Here is a 20,614-nt window from a genome sequence, read left to right on the forward strand (position 1 = left end):
GTGGCATCAGCCTGGCCTAAGAACGTCCATATTCAGTTATTATTTCCTGTAGTGATGCAGTCAAAGGAGTAACAGTCGTGCCTGTCCTTTTGCTGGGTCATTGCTGCTGTCACAGCGTGTGGGTGGGTGGGTGCCCTTGCACATGCAAGAGAAGCAAAGGCCCCTTCCCCTTCATTACCACTAGCTTAGGTCAGAGATATCTGCACCATGTACAGCGACTGCACTGTATTCTCGTAACGGACGCTGCTTTAGTCCTGTATCCAATTCAGACACATCCAGCCAGAATATTCCTCCCTTAATGTGGAGGATGCTAAGCTATTGGCTAATGATCATAGAGGAGTTCTGCATGCAGCCCAGCCAGGGACAGAGAGCGGGGGAGCTGAAGATAAAGTTGTGTTACCTGTGAAAGTGTTGCCGCCTTTATATCGCAGGTTCCTCACCGCCTCTAACACCTCGTCCCTTGTGACGTAGGTGTTCAGGTTCCACTCTGTCCGTGGATCACTGCTGTACTGGGACAAACCTGGGGAAGGCAAGAGCAGTCAATAGAGTGCAACCAAGGGGTTTAGCAGCAAGATGAAAGCTGCTTTTTTCCAGGATTGCCATAGACAGGCAGCATTGTCTAATGGATAGAGCACCAAACTGGTGGCGGCAGATCTGGGACATATTTCCAGTTCCACCGCTGGCCTTTTGTGGGCAAAGTCACCTCTCTCCGACTATTTCTCCACCTCTGAAAGGGGGATAATGGTAGTTAACTCCCCTGCAATACGCTCTGAGATCTGAAGTGCTACGTAAGATCTAGGTATTATTGTAATTATTTCCCAGCACTAAAATTCAGGCACAATCCTAGCTAAAATTAGGGCTGCTGCCAGGTTCCTGTTCCATCCCACAATTCCCTTCTGCTCTTCCCTTTCACCTCCCACTCCATACATGCTTCACCTTTCTCCTTTTAGTTACACTGGCCCAACTTTTCTAAAGTGGCCTTTCAGCTTCTCCTCCCCAGCCTGTTGTTACTATTTATTCATTGTACTGCCACGGTGCATAGAAGCCCTGTACTGGACCAGGACCCCACTGCACGAGGCACCAAAAGTCTGAAGTGCTCCTCAAAATGTGGGCCACAGCCCACGCTGTAGTTGTCTATTACAACCACTAGAGGTCAAACAAGAATTGCTGTCAAGACACAAGCTTATGACCCAACATGCGTCCATGTGAAGGAGGGTGGCCGAGAACAAAGTGCAAAAATGCAAATCCTGCAGCTGCCTGGAGGGGCACTTAAACAAGATAGAGTTGGATGGGACCTAATGCCCTCCTTATCCTTCCAAGGACTGCAGTATGACATGGCACTCAAAGGGCTACGTTTATTAACCTTCTAGCTCCTCTGCTTAAAAATGCATTTGTTCAGCTTTGTATAAAACAGAGCCATTAGCAGATTATTTAGGCTCGTAGAATGGTCACCAAGCACATCCTCTCCAGGTGTAGGAGACATTCCCAGGAGAGGAGATGTGCAGGGTTTTATGCTGATTCTGTATCTGGAAGCATGGAGACAAGAAGCTCTCTTACCTATCCTTATCTTATCCCGGGCAATATTGAAAGGTGAAACCAAGGTGCTCAGGAACTCCCTGACAAGCTTGAAGTTGCTGCGTCCAATACTCCAAGACCCATCCACCAGCAGGACAATATCAGTTGTGGCAGATGTGTCACACTGAAACTGAGGACCTAGGGGACAAAGCGATTGAGATCAGTCGGAGGATGCAGGAGCTGTGACGAGAGATCCCAGCACCACGAATCAAAACACATCCCTTTGGCTTTAAGGGCAAGAATCAAGTTTGTGAAACGCCAAAGCTGAAACTTTCATAACTTCATTAGAATCAGGAGCCAATAGACCCCATTTGGTGGTTAGATGGACTAATAATCTGTGATCCCCATAAACTGCAGTGACTAGTTTAGAGCATTAGTCCGTGATAGTACTATCTAACACTGCTGCAAACTCAGCTTATGTCTGGACAATCAAGCTTATGCTTTCTGTATAAGACTGCAGACAATGTACAGCAATCTGCCATTATAATGTAGACCATTGATCAGCAAGGCAGAATAGAATCCCACCCTCTCCCTCTTACCTGGGTTTTGCCATTAAATAATCAACCAAGCAGGTACAACTCTAAGACACAATCATTTGTGCCTCAGTAATGCTTTGATGTCAAAGAGCTTTACAAGTATTATTTCCATTTCACAGGTTGGCAAAATGAGGCACAAAGAGATAAAATGATGTGCCAAGGCCAGAATCACAACCAATTTTCTTGCTTCCTTGGAGAGAGAGATCCACAACAAGGCATCACCTTTGCCTGGCCACTTGGCTGAGTACAAGCTTGCTTACAGCATCAGCACACAGGTGTAGAGGAGTGAAGGGGTATGTTCTTGGGGTAAAGAAGCTAAACCTTTAAGGAAATGTGCCTCGCCTAAGCACCGCTCTATGTAAACTGTCAGCTCAATTACATTCAGCTCTGATCCAGCTCTTTCCTTTATATCACCGAATCTTATGGAATCTCAGGTGATTATTTAGTTCCATTCCAGCAGGAGATCCCCTACGGGCTATAATTATTCAGAAGCTTTCTCTATATTAAATCTAATCTCTTCCTAAACTGTTGGCACCATACATCTGTACACCACCCTCCCTAGCCCATGCCTGCAGGTAGCGGGGGATAAGATAAGGCACGTCACTGATAAGCTGCACCTTTCCTCTGATTTTTTCAGGTGGAGATTTTACTTTTTTGGGGTGAACACCAGAGGGTACCAGGCAAGAGAGAACACGCTGCAGAGCAGCAGAATGCATTCCTGCCGCATCTCACAGAATTACCATGTGGCAGCCAGGGATTCCACTGGTCTCTGCGGACCAGACTCAGGCACGCAGGGCAATCTGATTGCCATGGGCGATCCCCTGGGTTGATTCCTCCCCATGTGCTCCCAGACCTTGCCACTCAATTGTCATTCCCCATTCATGAGACTGAGGGAGCAACATCCAGTGTCACTTAGGTTGTGTCTCCATTAGGACAAAAGGTGTGTTCTTAATCCGAGCTAACCAACACAAGGTGAAACCCTTGTGAAGACAAGGCTTTGTACTTTTCACACAAGTTAGCAGGTGAAATCAAAGACTAAAAGGAGCCTTTAACTCGACCTGATAACTCCTGTGAAAACAAGCAGACTGCATTCACTAGGATTTTACCTCAAGTTAAGAATACACCTTTTGTCCTAATGAAGACAAGACCCCAGGAGACGGGACAAAAGGACTGGAGGAAACTAGAGTTTGCTGCTGGACACACTGTGCACTGTTGGTGCTACTTCTTGTAAAACTAGCCATTCCCCACCCTCCTGTTTGAAAATCTTTTGCATATGATCCAGATATCTGTGAATATATTAGTTATTCCCAAGTCTCTGCTACCAGGCTGCAATCATAGGAACTGTTATGTATCTCGAAGGTACTTATATGGGCCCTATTGCTATGGTATTCAAGTGCCTCACAACCTTTAGTGCATTAATCCTCACAACAGCACTGTCCCACCTCACAGGGGTATTATCCCCATTTTATAGAGACACTAAACTTGTCCAAGACCCTACAGGAAGCCTGTGGAAGAGCAGACTTCAAGCCAGGTCCTCCAAGTCCTTGTCTAGTGTCCTAAGCACTGGAGCATCCTTCCTCTCCATCATAAGAAGGAAAGACAGATCTGCTGAATAATTTGGATGAAAATCTTTCAGTCTGCGGGCTTTTCAGTTTGACTGTTAACAATTCATTATTTGCTAAGTCAGCTAAGTCACATGGTGTTGTTCTTACTTCTTGAGTGGATGCCTGAAACTTCTACACGAGAGAATAATGAATGGAGAAGAGCAGTTAATGAGTCAATGCACTTCCCAGTAGGAATTTTTGCCCTAAGGTCTGTGACACTTTGCAGAGCTGCGAGCATTTCCATCAATACTTGGCAGTTCTCCAAATCGTGACCCCACACATAATAGCAAACTGAACAAACACGCTTATTATTGACAAGATTCATGAATGTGTGTGAGCTAGTGGGTTTGTATTCAACCAGCTAGAGTGCAGATTGTGGGAAGGAAGGAACGAAGGAGGCTTCTTCTTGGAGATGCCATAAAAATACCTAAGTCTACTGGGAATACCCTTCTCCCTTTGCTTGGATTGTTCAGAGGCAATTGCCCCTCTTTGGGTAGGATGGTCAATATTTTTAAGCTGAATAACTTTCCTGGGTGCATTCTGGAGAGGTAGAAGTTGTGTTAGAAACAAGACTCACCTCTCTTTAAAGTTCCCTTTGTGTGTTTTTCTTGGCCTAGATCTCCTCGCTCAGATTTTGTGGGACTGCGCAGAGTTGTTTTCAGCGTTGTTGGTGTTTCTGTCACACTGAACTTGGTGTTTGGTTTCCTTCCGAGGGTTTCACTTGAGTCCTTGGATACTGCTGCCTTCTGTCTTCTCTTTTCAGGTCTGTCTTTTGCTGTACTCCACAGCATCACAAAGAGAAACAGCCCATTCTCCTCAGCACATCACACACACATCCCATTCAGAGGAACAAGCCGAATGTACTGGAACACACTGGCTAAGTGTGTGTATCTCACCACTGAGTTCTACTGGATGGAATGGCAGACTGGCACAAGAGTGTTTGACTGTGTCAGACCCCCAGTGGCTGGATCACAGAGGCTATAAGCCCTAACCCTGCTGTTGCTAATGGAGTTTCTCTTATCGGTGAAGAGGTAGGGACCTAGGTTTTTGGAAACAAAAGTCTTAAATTCGGTCACCGCAGTAGATCATGGACTCCTATATGGCCGTGCCAAGTGTTATGAACTAGGGCTGTGATGTCTACATATAACCAGCCATGGATTTTTTTTAAAGGGGCTGGTGCTCAGTTATCAGATTTGAATGCATCCCTTGGATCTGAATTCCTGCAAGCCCCAGGTGTGCACGGACAGGCTTTGTCTAACTGGAGGGGAAGCATATGCAGTATGCCGACTACTGTGTACCTGAAATAAGATTTACTGTAGGGCTGAATTTGGCCCATTGTCAGGGTGGTTTTTAAATGATCAAAGGCTCAGGAAAAACAGGGCTCTGCATTCTCAGAGGGAGAACCCATAGGTGACGTGAGGAGAGGTCTATCCTTACACTTCTACAGGACCCTTAGGAGTCCTCCTGGATTCTCAGATGAGGAGTCCTGTTCCTGACCCAGAACTGATAGGCATCCTCTAGGAATGTTGCTGGGAAATATTCCCTTCTGAGGGCCAGATTATCATTTACTATTTGGACTGTGGTAGCATTAGGACCTCCAGCCACAGACAAGGGCTCCATTGTGCTAGGAGCTGTACAAACACAGAACTGTAAGATGGTACCTGCCCCATTCCCCTTCCTTCCCCCATCTGCCACCTTGCCTCCTCCTGGCTTTCTCTGGCTGTTGGCCTGTGCACTGACCCTGCAAATACCTGTCTGTGTTGAGGCTTCACTCGGAGCCGGTGATGTTGTCTTAGCCACTGGAATGTGCTCGGTTGCTGTATTTCTCAAAGGGGTGATGCTCTTTCCTGGGGAGGTCGCTGTGTTCCTTCGGGTATTTCTAGCCTGCGAGATGTTTTTCAGCTCCTGAACTGCACGAGCAGCCGCAGCAGCAAAGGAGAAAGTGGAGAAGTAAAAGGAGTCGGCGTAAACCCGGTGCCACTGAGATCGGCCCCACGAACTGCAGCTCTCAGGCTCTCCTTGTGCTCTTTACCACCACGATCACCACAAAAAGACAGTTCGCAATGCCACGTCTATGTCCAACCCCACTCACGGTATGTCGACACTGCCAGCACAGGGTGTGACTGCCACTGGAGGAGACACACCTGAGCTAGCTCTGGTCAGGGACAGGGAAGCTGCAGGACCACATGCTTCAATATGGGCTAGTCCCGCATGTAATTACCCAGTGCTCCGGGAGGGCTTGTTCAACCCCCACTGAAATAGGAGTGGCTGCAACTTCCTTGCTCCATTAAAGCTAGCTCGGGTGCATCCGCAAGGTGCAGTCACATCCTGTGATTGCAGCACAGCCCTACCCTGAGAGGATTAACTCAGAGGAAACCCACTTGTCCGGGCACTGTAAGCCTCGCCAACAGGGACAGCACATACCGCGCATCATACTTACTCACAAATTTCCTTTTAGCAAACAAGGCTTCTTGGGAGCCATTGAGCACGTAGATTTGCAGGGTGTATTCCTTCGTGGGGCTTAGCCCTCCCACTGTTGCCTTAGGCGTTTTGGTTTTCAGCATGACTTCCTGTTCCAGGTCACCTGGAATGGGGTTTGCAAGGGGAAAGGCACAAAACAGACACCTTTGAAAACAGGCTTGATGCAGAATGTGGGAGCCTTCTGAGTCGTGACAGGGGTCTCAACTGCAGAACACAGGCCAGCTCAGCTCTCGCAAATTCCTTCAGTCTAATGGAATGTAGGCCAGGCAGCACCCATCTACCAATCCAAGGTACTTACACGGCCCCCTTTACTGGAGTGTATGAGCACCTCTCACATTTAGTGTATACATACATCCTTGCAATGCCCCCGGCAGGTTGAACAGTGCTCTTATCTCTATTTTATAGCTCCGGGAATGAGGTCCAGAGGTTAGGCCCAAATGTGCAAAATTGACGTCTAATTTTGAGTGTCCAGTTTTGTACACTTTGGGGCGGGGGGGAGCTCTTCAGAGGTGCTGAGCACCACAGCAGGTCAGGAATTTTTCAATTAGCTGATTTCCCATCCAAAAAAATATATATTGGTTTGTTGAAACCAAAATTGCTTGTGGGAAAGAGTCGGTTTTGATCCATTTCTCTACCCCAAAAAGTTGAAACGTTTCAAAACTTGTTAGAACTTCCTGGTTTGATATTTTCTCAACAAAAAATTCCGGTGTCCTTGTTGGAAGTGACTTTTTGTTTTGAAACTGGAGTTAAATAAAAAATAGCTCAAATTGAAACAAAATCTTTCAGAACTGTCTAAGCAAAACGTATCAATTGATCCAAACTGATTTATTTTATTTTAGTTCATGAAAATTTGAGATTTCAATTGTTCTTCCTGATTCATGATGGGAGAATATTTTGGGAAAAGAAAAAAAAGAAAAAAAAATTTCCCGGTACAAGAAAACCATTTCCGGCCCATCTCTGCTGAGCACCCACCCCTGTCCTTGGTTTCCTTGGGAGCTGTTGGTGTCTGGCACCTCTGGAAATCAGAACCATTAAGTCTAAAATTTGGTCACTCAAAACTAAGTGCCACTTTTGAAAGTTTATGCCTAAGTGACATGCCCATGGTAGCACAAGGAGTCTGTGGCAAAGCAGGGAACTGAACCTAGATCTTCCGAACCAATTGGTGGTACCCTAACCAGTGGATCATCCCTCCTCTCTCTCTGTCACTTTCACCCCAGCTATCTGAGCAAACCCCATTTCTCTCTGGCTGATTCAGATGCTCTATCCAGACAGAGGCCATTTCTGGAAGTGACGCCTTCTGTCTGCAGGACTAGCCTAGGTTTCACAGAGCCTGTGACCCAGATCTCACAAAACCCCCAACACATGCTTAGCTGCTACACAAGCACAGATGCCATTGGGACTTGGTAGGGATGGAGGAAAATGTTTTGCTTAATTTCAAACCATCAAACATAATGGAAAAGAGCCCGTGGGAAAATCTTCCTGGCTTGCTGCTGTGCTAGCTTGTGACACTGCTGTCCAGGGATGGATGGAGAGACAGAGAAGTTGAGTAAAAAGGGGAGGCCACCGGGCACTGACAAATCGAACGGTCCACGGCATCTCTATTACCGTCATATGCCTGGCAGCCAGCTCTTGCTACTGAAGCTGTCAGCTGGTTGGCGGCGGCACGTAGAAACGCTGGTTGCCCAGAGCAGCTTCACGGGTGACCGAAGGCTGAGGTGGCCACAACCCATCAGTCTAAGACAGGAGTTGCTGTGGGGAGCTGAGCAGTGACACTGCTGAGGGCTTGTATCTGAGGCGGCATTTCCCCTGGGGTTAGGTCGCCGGCCCAGTCCTTCCTCCCCTTGCTGCAGGAATTTGTGACTCAAAGCAATGCAACTTGCCGTGCTGGAGAACTCCGTCCCGCCGCTGTAATATCCCTCGGTTGGAACTGCTGGAGGAACATTGCCTCCGCCAGCTAGCGACGCACGATATCTCAGCTGGACCTTTGCGTCTGGGCAGCTGCCACCTTCCTGGGGACATGCCCCTGCTGAACCAACATGGCACGAAGCAGCAGAACAGAGGGGACAGCACCTACGGATTAACTGTCCAAAGCCGCAGCCAAATGCATGTAAGGGGGAGAGAAGAGCTGAGGGGTGGGAGGGGAGTGGTCACATGTTTTCTGTGAGCAGAAAGTCTGCTTGGCGCCACTGATTAGCTTGACAGTGCTGCCAGTGCCCATCATTCTCCCACTGTGGCCCTGGAGTAAGGTCTCATTTACCATCCATGATCACAACAGCATCTTACCCCTGCCCGATAGGGAATGAAAGGTCTGAAGCTCCTGGAAAGATCTCATATGGCAATTCAAATAAGCCTAGGGGAAGAAAGGAAGGAGTATCCTGGCTCCGACTCAAACCCATGCTCGCTTGAACTATAATGAGGCATCTCTGGTGAGGCTGATCGAGTGGAGGTGGTAGACAAAAAACCAAGAGGAAGGGAGACATTGAGAGAAAGAGACGACTGCTCCCTGGACTGCTAGTCTGTGACTGACTGAGTTGACAGGTCCACGCGTCTGAAACTACTATGACTGACGGGTTTCTGACCCTTACGCTTCTGAACTGATGTCTTCTTTAAGGTCCAGAAATTACTCTTTAAATCTGAGCGCTAGGGAAAGCCTTAGACATGTAGCAGTGAATGTCTGTGAGAAGGGAATTTCCTAGATCACTGGAATTCTGACAATCCCCAGTGCACACTGCAGCCCTGGCTGTAACTGGGGATGGGGAAGTGATAAACATTCAATTCCAGCTGAGCAAACAGGCGCTTCCAGAGTTAGAAGCAGGGTTGGTGAAAGCCCATCCAACAACAGGTGTGCATGCATGCATTCCTCACTGATAGCTACCCTCCTCTGCCTCACTGCAAGGTCCTTCAGTGACATAGCAAGGGACAGCACCACACCACTGTGATCAGCAGAAGTGCTTGAATAAAATCCCTTGGAGTAAGAGAGCAGTAGATGGATGGATGTTGCCCAAGAAGGGTCCTCAGCTCTGGAATCTGCTCCCCAGCTTGGTCTCCTGGAGCCTGGGAATTCTACAAAATCCCCCTCGCCCCCCGCAAAACCCCTACCAAAAGGGGCAGCAGAATTAGATGGATTTTTTCTGTTGGAGGAGGGAGTTAGAAGTCTGAATTTGAGCTGTGTGCGCCCTTGTGTGAGATTTTACCATTATTTTAGTGGATTGAATGCCTGTAAAACCTTCAGGGCTGCAGAGAGAGGTGTCCTGCACATCAGAATAATACAAAAATGTAAGGCACCATACATGGCATTGTCAGCAGACAAGGTAGTGTCAAAGTGGGCACCTCCCCTTTCCAGGGATGACAAAATCAGTACGTAACATATGTTTGTGCTGTAATTTCAAGGGGTTCTGGGGATCTTCTGGCACAGGACACTAAATCTTGCCAGTCACTCAGGGACTGTATTTATACGCAGAAGCTGATTCAAGACCTCAGGAACCGGAATTAGCATGCAGGACACTGGTAAAGAGCTGCTCCCCCATTGCTTTGACATGACTACCTAGAAACACAAAGCATTCCAGGAAATTAGAGTGCGTGGACAAGCCAAGAGACTGTGTGCAAACGATGCTCTAAACCCCTGACGAAATGCACAGGCTGTAAATATGGACAGAAAGTAGGTCAGACGTTCCCCCACCTGGAAGCACAAGATAAAACACAGATACCCCATAGAGCTTTCAAGACCCTGGTGAAAAAGCAGTACCCTTAAAGTACTAGATTCCCAGTGGTGCCTAACGGAGTTAGGAGCTTAACTTTCCTGAGTTTTGAGTGGAAATTGGGTGCCGGGTTCCTTTCGGTTGCTTTGAAAATCCCAACCAGAGACGCTGCTGCTTCATCAGCCCCGGGAGGAGGTTGTGAAGGGGACAAGGAGGTTCTAGGGTCACTAGTGGCTGAAGATTATTCGGACCATCACAGAAAGCAGCAGCAGCCTCCCCCCACCCAGCCGCACAGGAGGCAGTGCTCACAATGAGCTTATTGACCGTCAAACCCACTCCCCCCCCCCGCCCCTAAACGTGCGCCAGCTGGAAGCTGGGCTCAGCCGGCTCCTGAAACCTGTATCCTTTGCAGAGTCAAATCCAGATCCCAGCAGGACATACCTGCCATGGGCTTCACTTGAACCTTGTACCCGCTGATGGTCCCTTCTGTTTCTTTCCATTTCATCTGTAGCCGGTCTTCCGAGAGGACGGTTAGTTTCAACCGGTTTGGCCCTGGGGAAAAGCAGAAACATCACTTGTCTTAGGTCCAGAGGCACCTGTGGCAAGCCGTACACAGCCCAAGCATTCTCGCCACCTGTCTGCTTTTCAGATGGATCCGTCAGTCCCCAAAATTCTGGAGGAGCAGGTTCCACATGGCTAGTTTTCCTTCCTCTCATCTAATGGAGAACCCGTCTGTTGTCATGGCTCAGACCAGCCATGACGTTAAGGAGTTTACCATAACGAGCAATTTACTGAGCAAGACACCCTCCGTTAGTTGTTCCCGATAAGCTGAGCAGCGCACGTGACAAGGAGGGCAAGGATAGTCGTGTGGCCATCTAAGCACCTGCTAGATCATACAGGCAACGAAGTGGATCCAGGGCTTTTGCACTAGTTGGCCTGCAAGACCAGAGTGTAACATCTACACTGTGAGCAAGGAGCATAACCAGGGTGGCGGGCAGGGCTAACGGCCCCGAGCATGCACCTAGCGTCTCGGATGGGATTCTACTCAAGGCAGCTAGCTGGATCAGACCTAGCGTGGGTGTGTCTCCTCGAGCTGCGAATTACACCCCTGGCTCAAGGTGCAGGCTTCCCCATAGCGTACCACCAAACGTCTCGGAATTAGGACTGCATCAAACAGGATGACATCAACAAGGCGAAAAGTATCAAATGACACACCCGTAAGACGTGAGCTGCCAAGGAGTACAACAGTCCCAGAGAGTCTGTGTTCCACAATTCTGCAGAGAGAGTTTCCCAGACAGTTCCGAGGCCAGATGTTAAAAAATACACAATCTGATCAAGGACAAGTAACAACCCCTTACAGGACTATAATTCTGAAGGCAGCAGGCTCCAGCTTGTACCAGCCCCAAAACCTCCTGCTGCTGCAGGGAGGCAGCGAACAATCAGCAAATGCAGAAGAAAATGAACTGCAGGCAGGGAAAAAGAAGCAAGACTTATAATGTGCTGGGCACATGCCCACAGTCTTGTGACTAGGACATGGGCAGTCATGCCTAGTGGTTGGAACAGGAGTCAGGCCTACTGGTTATAACGGGAGTCGGTAGCCAGGAGTGGAGCCCGGAGCCAGACCCACTGGTCACAGCCAAATCAGAGGCCAAGAATCAGAGCCGAGGGTCAGAACCAGGTCACCCGGAGTGCGGCCAGGCAGGGATGGGGCTGGGCTCCAGACAGGAACAAGGAGGTGCCGGAGCCACGTCAGCCACAGACAAATGCTTTGAGCAGCCACTCAACTGCTGCGTGCTGCTGCTGGGCTTAAGAGCTGGTCTGCTGACTCTTCCCACCAATCAGGTGGCATAGCCAATCAGGCAGCCTATTACAGGGCGGCTGTGCTCGTTAGGTTGCCACAGCCTGGCTCTGATGCAGGCCCTGATTCCTGACAGCCATTCCCTTCAAATCTCCATTTCAGAGAGATTCCCTAGCTTCCAACTAGATCCCTAACCTCATGTTACTCTTTTGAATGATGACAGGTTTCAGAGTAGCAGCCATGTTAGTCTATATTCGCAAAAAGAAAAGGAGGACTTGTGGCACCTTAGAGACTAACCAATTTATTTGAGCATAAGCTTTCGTGAGCTACAGCTCACTTCATCCTCTGAATGCATCCGATGAAGTGAGCTGTAGCTCACGAAAGCTTATGCTCAAATAAATTGGTTAGTCTCTAAGGTGCCACAAGTCCTCCTTTTCTTTTTTTAAATAATGATGACTCTTAGCTGAAATATAGCTACAAAATACCTCTACTTGATTGGATGTAGGGTGTAAACCAGGCAGATTTATAGTCCCTCCACCTGAATATAACATGCAAATTAAAAGCAACCTTTTCAGTAAGTTTCCCTAATTGCACCAATGAAATTCAACATGGGAGCGTGTCCTCCGACTGCATTTTCAAAAATGTGCAGCAAAAATGTGGAAAGAATTGCTCATTTCATTTGTAATCACCATGATTGCAAGGCAAACTGGTAACTAAGAATGCAAATGGCCAATGACTACCAGAGTTGCACATGCAACTGTCGTAACTTCATGGAAAAATTAGGAGTGCAGTTGCAGACGCACAGTTTAAAAAGCAGCATTTGCACATGTAAAACTGGTAAGTGAATGCACAAATACTGCATTGTGCATAGAAGTAGCGGTTGCTGTGACCATTCACTCTTTTGCAAATACAGATACACATCTGCATTTGCAAAATGTGCAAAGACAGAGAGACCCCCTAAAAAATGTAGGCCCTAAAAGATAAAAGTCAACAATGAACAACATTCTTGAGGAGCCAAACACAGCCTGGACAAACCATCAAAGTCGAGGAGTTTGACTATTTCTTAGAAACCATTTAAAAACCCTTTTCCCCTCCCCTACTTTGTGATTTAATGATAGTAAACTTATAAACACCCGGAGGTTCAATGTTCAGAACTGACCAACTGTGCTTGTAGGGAAAAGCCTCCCATTGAATGGCACTATCCTGAGTGCCCACTTGGATCGAACAGGTCTTCCACTCAAATGCCTTCTGCCAGCTTTTACTGGGCAGTCACAACCCAAGACACAAAGCAGCAGCTAGTAATGGTTTAGGCAATGAGGGCCTACTTGTTTCAGCCCAACATCTGCACCTTAACCTTTGGATTCAGCCACTTCCTGAAAACATCTCAGCTAGCAGACAACTATTTTAGGAAAACAAGGCTCAGATTCACATACGACCCAGGCAAAAACAAAGCGGAGGAAATGAAAAGTCTTTTTTCCTTCCCCCGCACCCTGTCTTTTAAAGAGCAGGGGCAGCGAGTTTTGGAAGGACTAGACCCAGAGTCAAGTCTAAGCAGAAATGGGGAAAGAGAATGGAACAATGATGGATTCATAGCGTGATGAAACAGGGAGCTGTCTTCTGATGGACACGTGCCATCCCGCTTTTCAGCCCTAATGCTAGGATCCCAAAAGTTAAAAAGGCCAGAATGCCCGCAGATGAATATGGGAAGGACAAGACTCTCTAAAGAGCTGTTATATTCTGGATGCAAATGAGTTCCAGCTCCATGAAAGCCCCACTGTCGGTCCGCTCTGGGTTCTACATGCACTCTTTGATATCGTAACCTTGCTCTCCGATTGACATGGAGTTACGGCCAGGGTCTAAATGGACGCTTTGGAGGATTGTCAGGTACACAGCATGGATATATGTCCTTTCAAATCCAGACAGACTGCCACCTTCCAAAAAACCCAAGAACTAACCACTTACCCAGAAGGTTCTGAACACAGCAGAACCAGCATGGACCTGCTGCTGAAAGGGGCAAGGTGCAAAGAGGCTACACAGGAGACCTTCACGCTCCCTGCATGTCACAGAGCACAGTTCACAGCAGTCTCCCACAGCCTTGTGGAGAGGGGACTGGAGGACAGGTTCAAGGGTGGGATGCAACTACTTAGATCCACTGGTCTAATCCCACTGCCACCTAAATCCCTAGAAGGTGACTTCATAACAGATCCCTGTGGGTATCAGAGCTGGCTCTAGGCACAAGCAGACTAAGCAATTGCTTCGGGCCCCGAGCAGCTCAAGGGGGCACCCTATTAATGAGTATGTGTTTTGTGCGGGGCCCCCCAAAATATTCCTGCTTAGACCCCGCAATGGACTAGCACTGGCACTGGTGAGTGTGTCTACACTGCAACTGGACGTGAGCCTCCCCGCCTGGGTAACCAGACTCATGCTAACAGGGCTTGACCTAGCTTGCTAAAGACAGCAGAGGAGACATCACGATGTGAGCTGCAGCTCGGGATCTCAAGCCCACCCAACCCCCTGGGCTTGAGAGCCACGGCTGCGGCCCAAGCCGCAACATCCACACCAATAGCGTAGTTATGAGTAAATGCCCTTCACTTCTCACCTGGGGAATACAGCGTCTACTCGCCCCTGCTCTCCCGTGATAAGCAAATGCTGGTGGTGTGTGATCACTCTGCGGGTGAAAATGAGAGCCACAAATGCATTTTCACGGCACTTCTGGCTTTCGCCCCCGATGTCATTCTAGCTTAAACCCAATTCAAACTAAGGGCACCTCTTCACGCCTGAGTACCCACCCTGCCGTTGCCCTGTGTGGAACACACAGAGTTAATTTACCCACTTCTTTTTTATCATGACACCACTGGTCCAAGGCAGCTATTTTTAGCATGCTAGCTTGAGCCCTATAACGTAGATCTATCTACCTGGGCTGGGAGGCTTACACCCCGCTGCAGTGTAGAGCTAGCCTGTGTCATTTTCCTACATGCCACTTGTTTACTCTGGCAGTTGTGCAGGGCCCAGAACTTGGACTGTAGATAACATCAGTGTAATCCACCAGCTGTTACGGACGTTATGGGGGCAGAGGTGACCTGGCCAATGCTAGGTTAGGAGTGATCTGTCTAAGGCTGCCCTGCTATTGATCTGACACAAAGAAAGAAGGAAAACCAGAACTGAGCTGGGGCAGTGAATATCCATGTAGGATTCCATAGGCTTAGCAGGTCTTTCTAATAGTTGGGTTTATGTCTCACAGTCACTGATAAGAGCTACTAGGATATCACACTCGTTGCCTTGGACATCAGCCTCCCTAAACTTTTATGGCTTATGTTCAGAAGCATAAATATTAACAGAGTCTGTCAGAGATGACAGGGACATTTGACCAAAATAAAGATGAAGGCAATGAAGCTAACTCATGACCTCTCTTCTGACTCTTTAGATAGGTCTGTCTAGCATGCTTCCATTTGATCTGCTATATAGCTATTATCCCAGTCCTCAACTTAAATCTTCTGTTATGTTTGATAACATTGCCTGTTTTCTCTGAGGCATATTTACTGTTAGTTTGCCCTGGACTCTTGTTTGGTAGAAAACTGGTTTCATCTTTGTCTCTCTGTGTTTTCTTCTTCAAAACTTTTCACTTTATAAGGAAAAATAAAGAAGAGGATTTGTGTAACCACCAGGCCTGCAAACCCAACTCAGCTGTTAAAAGTCAACGTAAGCTTTTCCCTGCTCATTCCTCAATCCCAAGTAATAATTATGCCACAGGAAATTCATGAGCAATTCTACAGACCAGAATAGACTCCAGCTCTCTCTCCAGTTGCTGGATTGGCTCTCCAGTGCTACCAGCAGAAGTGATTATTTTCATCAGCAAAGGAAGTGGATCCATAACTTTTTTTAAACCACTTTTCTGGCCATAACTGTACTTTAAAAGTCCCCCTAACCACATGTATCACCCTCCTCCAGTTACCCACCTGATCATCTGCCCAGCACACAGCAATGTCATCCACGAGAATTAAGGAAACACTACTGCCAGCCAACCAGGTGGCATGGCAATCCACATTAGGAACACACGTGCTCTGTGTGTAATTATCCCGGTTGTGTTCAGACTAGTTCCGCTAACCGTTCTTGTGATACTGAGACAGCTCAGGCCTAAACAACACAATGGCATTGAAAATATGAAGGGTCCTTTATTAATGGCTGCATCTTGGGAACCAGCCTGACTCTAAAGTGGGACACCTGGGTATGTCACCTGCATCGATCTGGCACTCAGGTGCCTTCAGACAATCCAGACCCTTAGCCATTTAGTGCCCGTCTCCGGAAGGCAGGAGATGCTGTGATTGCATAGCCAGAGGCGGTGCAAGGTCAAAGAGGCAAAATCATAAGAAATCTCTGTGTGTGAGCCTTTGTTAAGTGCTTATATAAGGGACGTACTGACTATATTTAGGAACTGAAGTATCCCTCCCTCTCTCCCCAGCACAGAGAGATGTGAGATGCCACAAAGCAAGCCACCCTGGCATTTTTTTTAATGCTGACCTTTGTTTGCAGAAAACCGGGGAGAGCTCTGATAATCAGACACTCGGTTCTGGATGTCACTGTAAAAAGCAATTTAGCTGACATGAAATAACAGGATTCTGCACTGACGAGGAAACCCTGCAAACTGCCAATGTAATTTGGATGTGGTCAGCGTTTTGGCTGCTGATGATTTATACCAGTTTTAGTCCCATTCTTCTTAAAGTCCTTCAGGGGGTTAGGACAGGGTTACCTTCTCCAGTGTGGACAGAGGAAGAACATTCCCTTTCAGCCCTCCCCATCGCTGTGTCTGCCTTTCAGATTTGGGGCATCTCATATCAAATGACGTCTTTCTGGGGCTACATTTTGGGATTCTGGGTCAGTACTTCCAGGTATCCAAAACAGAAATGGCTTGTATTGGATTTGACCCCCGTTCCAAATTCCATCCTTTGGGTCTCTCTGTATAAAGGATCAAAATTGAACCCCAGATTGAAATCCTCCCCAACACACACACACACACAACTTTTGAACACTGCACCAGATCAAAGGGTATCGGGTTACAAACAAACCGAGACATGTGATGAAGTTGAGTACAGGGCCTTGGACCAACTAGATCTGTTAGCTTAGCTCAGGTGACAGCCACTCCCTAAATTACTGTATCCAATGCCAATTTTAAAAGTGATCAGAGAGCCCCTGCTTACCTTGACCATGCACGTGTCCTGTGACATGACTCGCCAAGGTTATGCAGGCAAACAACAAGGAATGGTGACACAGCATGACGTCCTGGTCCTATATGGAGAGGAAAAGGCACTTTATGTCTAACCACATAACAAACAAAACCACACTTACCGCATGGACTAATTTGGCTCCCTTGTTGATAAATAGGCAGAAGAGTGAATGCTCCCCTCTCACGCCTAGCAGTGGTCACCCTAAGACTGGACTGAGGGGCTCACTGACAGGCAATGTAATGATGCCGTCTACGACGAACCATTCAGCCTCCAGAACCATCACTAGTTTCAACACAGCTAACAGAGCAGACTTTGGCCCCGTGTTTCTTTACATCTGCTTGATTTAAACAACATGTTTTTTAATCCTTTCTCAGCACTGTGAAGCCAATAGAGGTAACGCAGTTCTAGTCTGCTGCAGCGTAAGTCTCATCAGCAAAATTGCCAGTTCTGAATTCAGAATTGCCTGGATTTTTGAAAATAAAATAAAAAAAAATTCCCAATCGTCACAGCAAAAGTCAAAACACAGCTACATCAGAATAACCCAGCACCTCTCTCAGGTCTCTGGAATACAATATAAGGGGAGGGAAAGAATTGAAACAAGTCCACACTTTATGCCCACCAGAGAAGCATTATTCAGTGAACACTCTTCAAAGCACAGATTGTACGACATTGCAATTGTTGTGATGATGGAGCAGGAGGGACGCAGCTTTATAATCACACACCTGATTGCGCTTGTAGGGCCGGCAGTCCAGAGATGAGGGCCAAGTTAATTCTTGGCATAACTTCACTGACGTTACACCAGGGATGCATTTGGATAGTTTTTTGTTTTGGCTCGTCTCCTGAGCAGGGTTGAAAAGAAGAGGAATATTCGGATTCAAAACTGAAGGTGTTGCCTGCTTTCAATGCGTGTTCAAACCCTAAACTCAAAGCAAAACGCCGGGAACGGGATTGAGACTCTTGTACAACTAAAACATAGACAGTGGCAAAATTCAGATCCACATCCAGGTCTGCGTGGACCCAGGGCTTCAATCCTACACCATTCGTGATGCAGACAGATGGACAGACCTGCAGTGCAAGCTCCTGCACCCGTGCTGTGGCTTATGATCCAAAACCCAGTCAGTGGGAGTCTTTCCCTAATGTTGGCAGATCCTTGGTCTGAGTGCTTTATGGTTTGTAGGTCAGAGATGCCTGCTCCACAAACTCAAGCCCTGGGAACGGCTTTGGGGGCTGCCTGACTCTGCCACTGCTGAATGAGCAATTATCGTGCTTTGGGGGCTTAGGGAACCAGCAATTCAAAGAGCCAGAAGTTGCTATAAAAACAGCCTACAATTTCACAAATGCTGAATCCCCCTGCTGCTCCTGCCTCAGAACATCCTGGGGAATCTGCACACCTGCTAACACGGATACACACAGACTATTCGCTCCCACTCGCCAGGCCTATGTTGGGCAACTTCACTCAGCCCGTTTCGCCTGCATCAAAATAACACCACAGTATGGAAGAGGCTGGCTGCAGAGTGATATGAGCAATCCCACTAGCATATAGTGCTTGGTACCCAATTCCTCTACACTGCAATCAGCCCTCTCTCAGCAATGCCTTCTGCTTCACAAGATGGATGATGAAGGTAGAGCAAAGCACCTCCTCAAGGGGGAGGCTATCGGTTTCAATCATGTCACTGCAGGACTCGCTCGGTGAGCAGTTTCCTCCATCTGCCGTCCTGCACTGCCAGGCAATCTCACCCCGGCTCCTTCAGCTTTCTGAACAATCAGTGCCTGACAGCAAGCATCTCTTTATGTATTGCTTTCTGCCCCGGTGCCAGCGAGGACTTTCTTTTGATTCCTCTCTTCTTCCCCCACTCAGAAGGTGTTTTGTGGGTTTTCAAAGCAATTTGTTTCCACTCTCACCAAAGCTCTCATTAGGTAGAAAGGCAACAGCATGATGCATGGCTGCACAGGGAAGGTGACAGGAGATCATGAGCTTGTCAGGTTCTCTGAGCAACACAAGAAAGGGAGAAGTGCAATCAAAGGACGATTATAACTACAGTGCTTTAGGCCATATATTTGCACTGTCTAAGACCCTGATCCTTTGCTTTCCTTGTTCAATGGGAGTTAAGGGCACTCAGCACCTTGCAGGATAGGGCCTTCAAAATGTTACAGGCCTCTGGGGGGTAAAATCCAGATCTCATCCCCAGTTAACTATTTTTAAACATTTTAAACCCACAGTTTTATTCCTGAGAAATATTAAAGTAAAACCGATTATCATTTACGTAGGTCCTACAGAAAAACAAACAAACTTGTTGATTCTTGGGCTGCCCCAATAACACTGCTACTGGATAGGCTGTAATAGCCACTGCAGCTCCTCTAGGCCAGGTGCACAGGAGTGGAAGCCACTACATCTGCATAAACCCAGATCCATGGTCCCGCAGAGGCCTGCACTAAACCTTTGGTGCTGGCTTCTGAGCCAGCTCCCAGCTGCCGTGCAGCCATACCCTGTAGGGCTGGTGCAGGGACCCTTACAGTACCCCGCACAGCCCCTCTTCAGCACTGAACTAGCCGGTAGAACCTGTTAAACTTTGCACTGAAACTTGTTTCGTAAAAAAAAAATTAAAACCACCAACACACAAAGGCTTTTGACAAAATTTCCAATTCCTCAATATTTTGCAGGGCTTCAGGCAAAGAGCAATGAAAACCTGAAAAAATCCACAAGATATTTAAGTGAAAATGATTTTTGTTTCCAGTTTCCCTCTCAGCTTTTCATGAAAAACAAAACACTTTTTTACCACCAGCTGTAACAGCAAGGGAGATCCAAACACTGGCCCTCCACACCACCAGTCAATTTCTCTTTTAAGGTATTACATGCATCTGGCTAAAATACATGGGATTGGGGGTGTTGTTTGTTTTATTTTATTTTATTTTAAAGAGATGGGGAGATGCCAACATTGGGCCTGCCAATCTTGAGAGCGAGTCCTTAATTCACTTTGATAATGGTCTCACGTGTTGGGCAAACAGTTGTCAATCTGAACCCTAAACTGGACCATCTGAAGGGAAAAATGGTAGGTCAGCCAGAATTTCCTACACTTTTAATCCAGGAACCGTAAAATGCTGCAATGGAAAGACATGCAAGTCGCAACATATGGTAGTTAACTTACACCGCTGCAGTGCCCGGTATTCATTGCAAGGCACTCGGCTTTTGTGAAACAGTTGCAATTTGCCATTGAAAATCTGAAAGCTTCAGCATCTTGCTTCTCATTTCTATTTTAGATAGACATTTTCCTGGAAAAATATCCCCATTTTGAAATTGTGTTGAGGTAAAGATCAACCTTCATATCAAAAAATGCAAAGCCCACCTTTTTATGAATGCCTGATGCAAAGCCAACAATTTGGGATTTGCAAAAAAGGCCCAGAATTAAAATTAGGAATACTAATTTTTTCATTGCTCCTTATTTATTATGCCAGCAATCTTTCCCATAGCTCTGCTAGGAAGATCAGAGGCAAAGAGAGTGCCATCTGGAGGAATAATATTGAATTGTACATGGGTTTCTCCACTTCAGCAAAGATTAAGCCAGATCCAAAGTCCATTAAGTAAAGAAAGCGAAGTAATTAATAACACCTGGCTCTTATATAATGCTTTTCAATATAAAAAAATCCCCTGTTTACATTAATGGGTGTTGGATCAAGCCCATTGCAATGTTCTGATTCAGAC

General features: G+C 47.1%; 1 protein-coding gene across 1 annotated transcript in view; it reads right to left on the minus strand.

The window, feature by feature from the left end:
- The window catches only part of COL20A1 (collagen type XX alpha 1 chain), an 89,357-nt gene extending 71,700 nt beyond the window's left edge, over nt 1–17,657 (minus strand). Inside the window, exons 1-8 of the mRNA XM_074969542.1 lie at nt 17,637–17,657; nt 16,888–16,975; nt 10,336–10,446; nt 6,156–6,299; nt 5,467–5,625; nt 4,293–4,490; nt 1,558–1,713; nt 401–520 (exon numbers count right to left, since the gene is read on the minus strand). Coding sequence (XP_074825643.1) covers nt 401–520; nt 1,558–1,713; nt 4,293–4,490; nt 5,467–5,625; nt 6,156–6,299; nt 10,336–10,446; nt 16,888–16,963 — 964 coding nt within the window. The 5' untranslated portion in view covers nt 16,964–16,975; nt 17,637–17,657. The remainder of the gene's footprint in view (nt 1–400; nt 521–1,557; nt 1,714–4,292; nt 4,491–5,466; nt 5,626–6,155; nt 6,300–10,335; nt 10,447–16,887; nt 16,976–17,636) is intronic.
- Between the last annotated feature and the right edge of the window lie 2,957 nt (nt 17,658–20,614).

Source organism: Natator depressus, chromosome 13, assembly GCF_965152275.1.
Source record: "Natator depressus isolate rNatDep1 chromosome 13, rNatDep2.hap1, whole genome shotgun sequence".
Classification (NCBI taxonomy): domain Eukaryota; kingdom Metazoa; phylum Chordata; order Testudines; family Cheloniidae; genus Natator; species Natator depressus.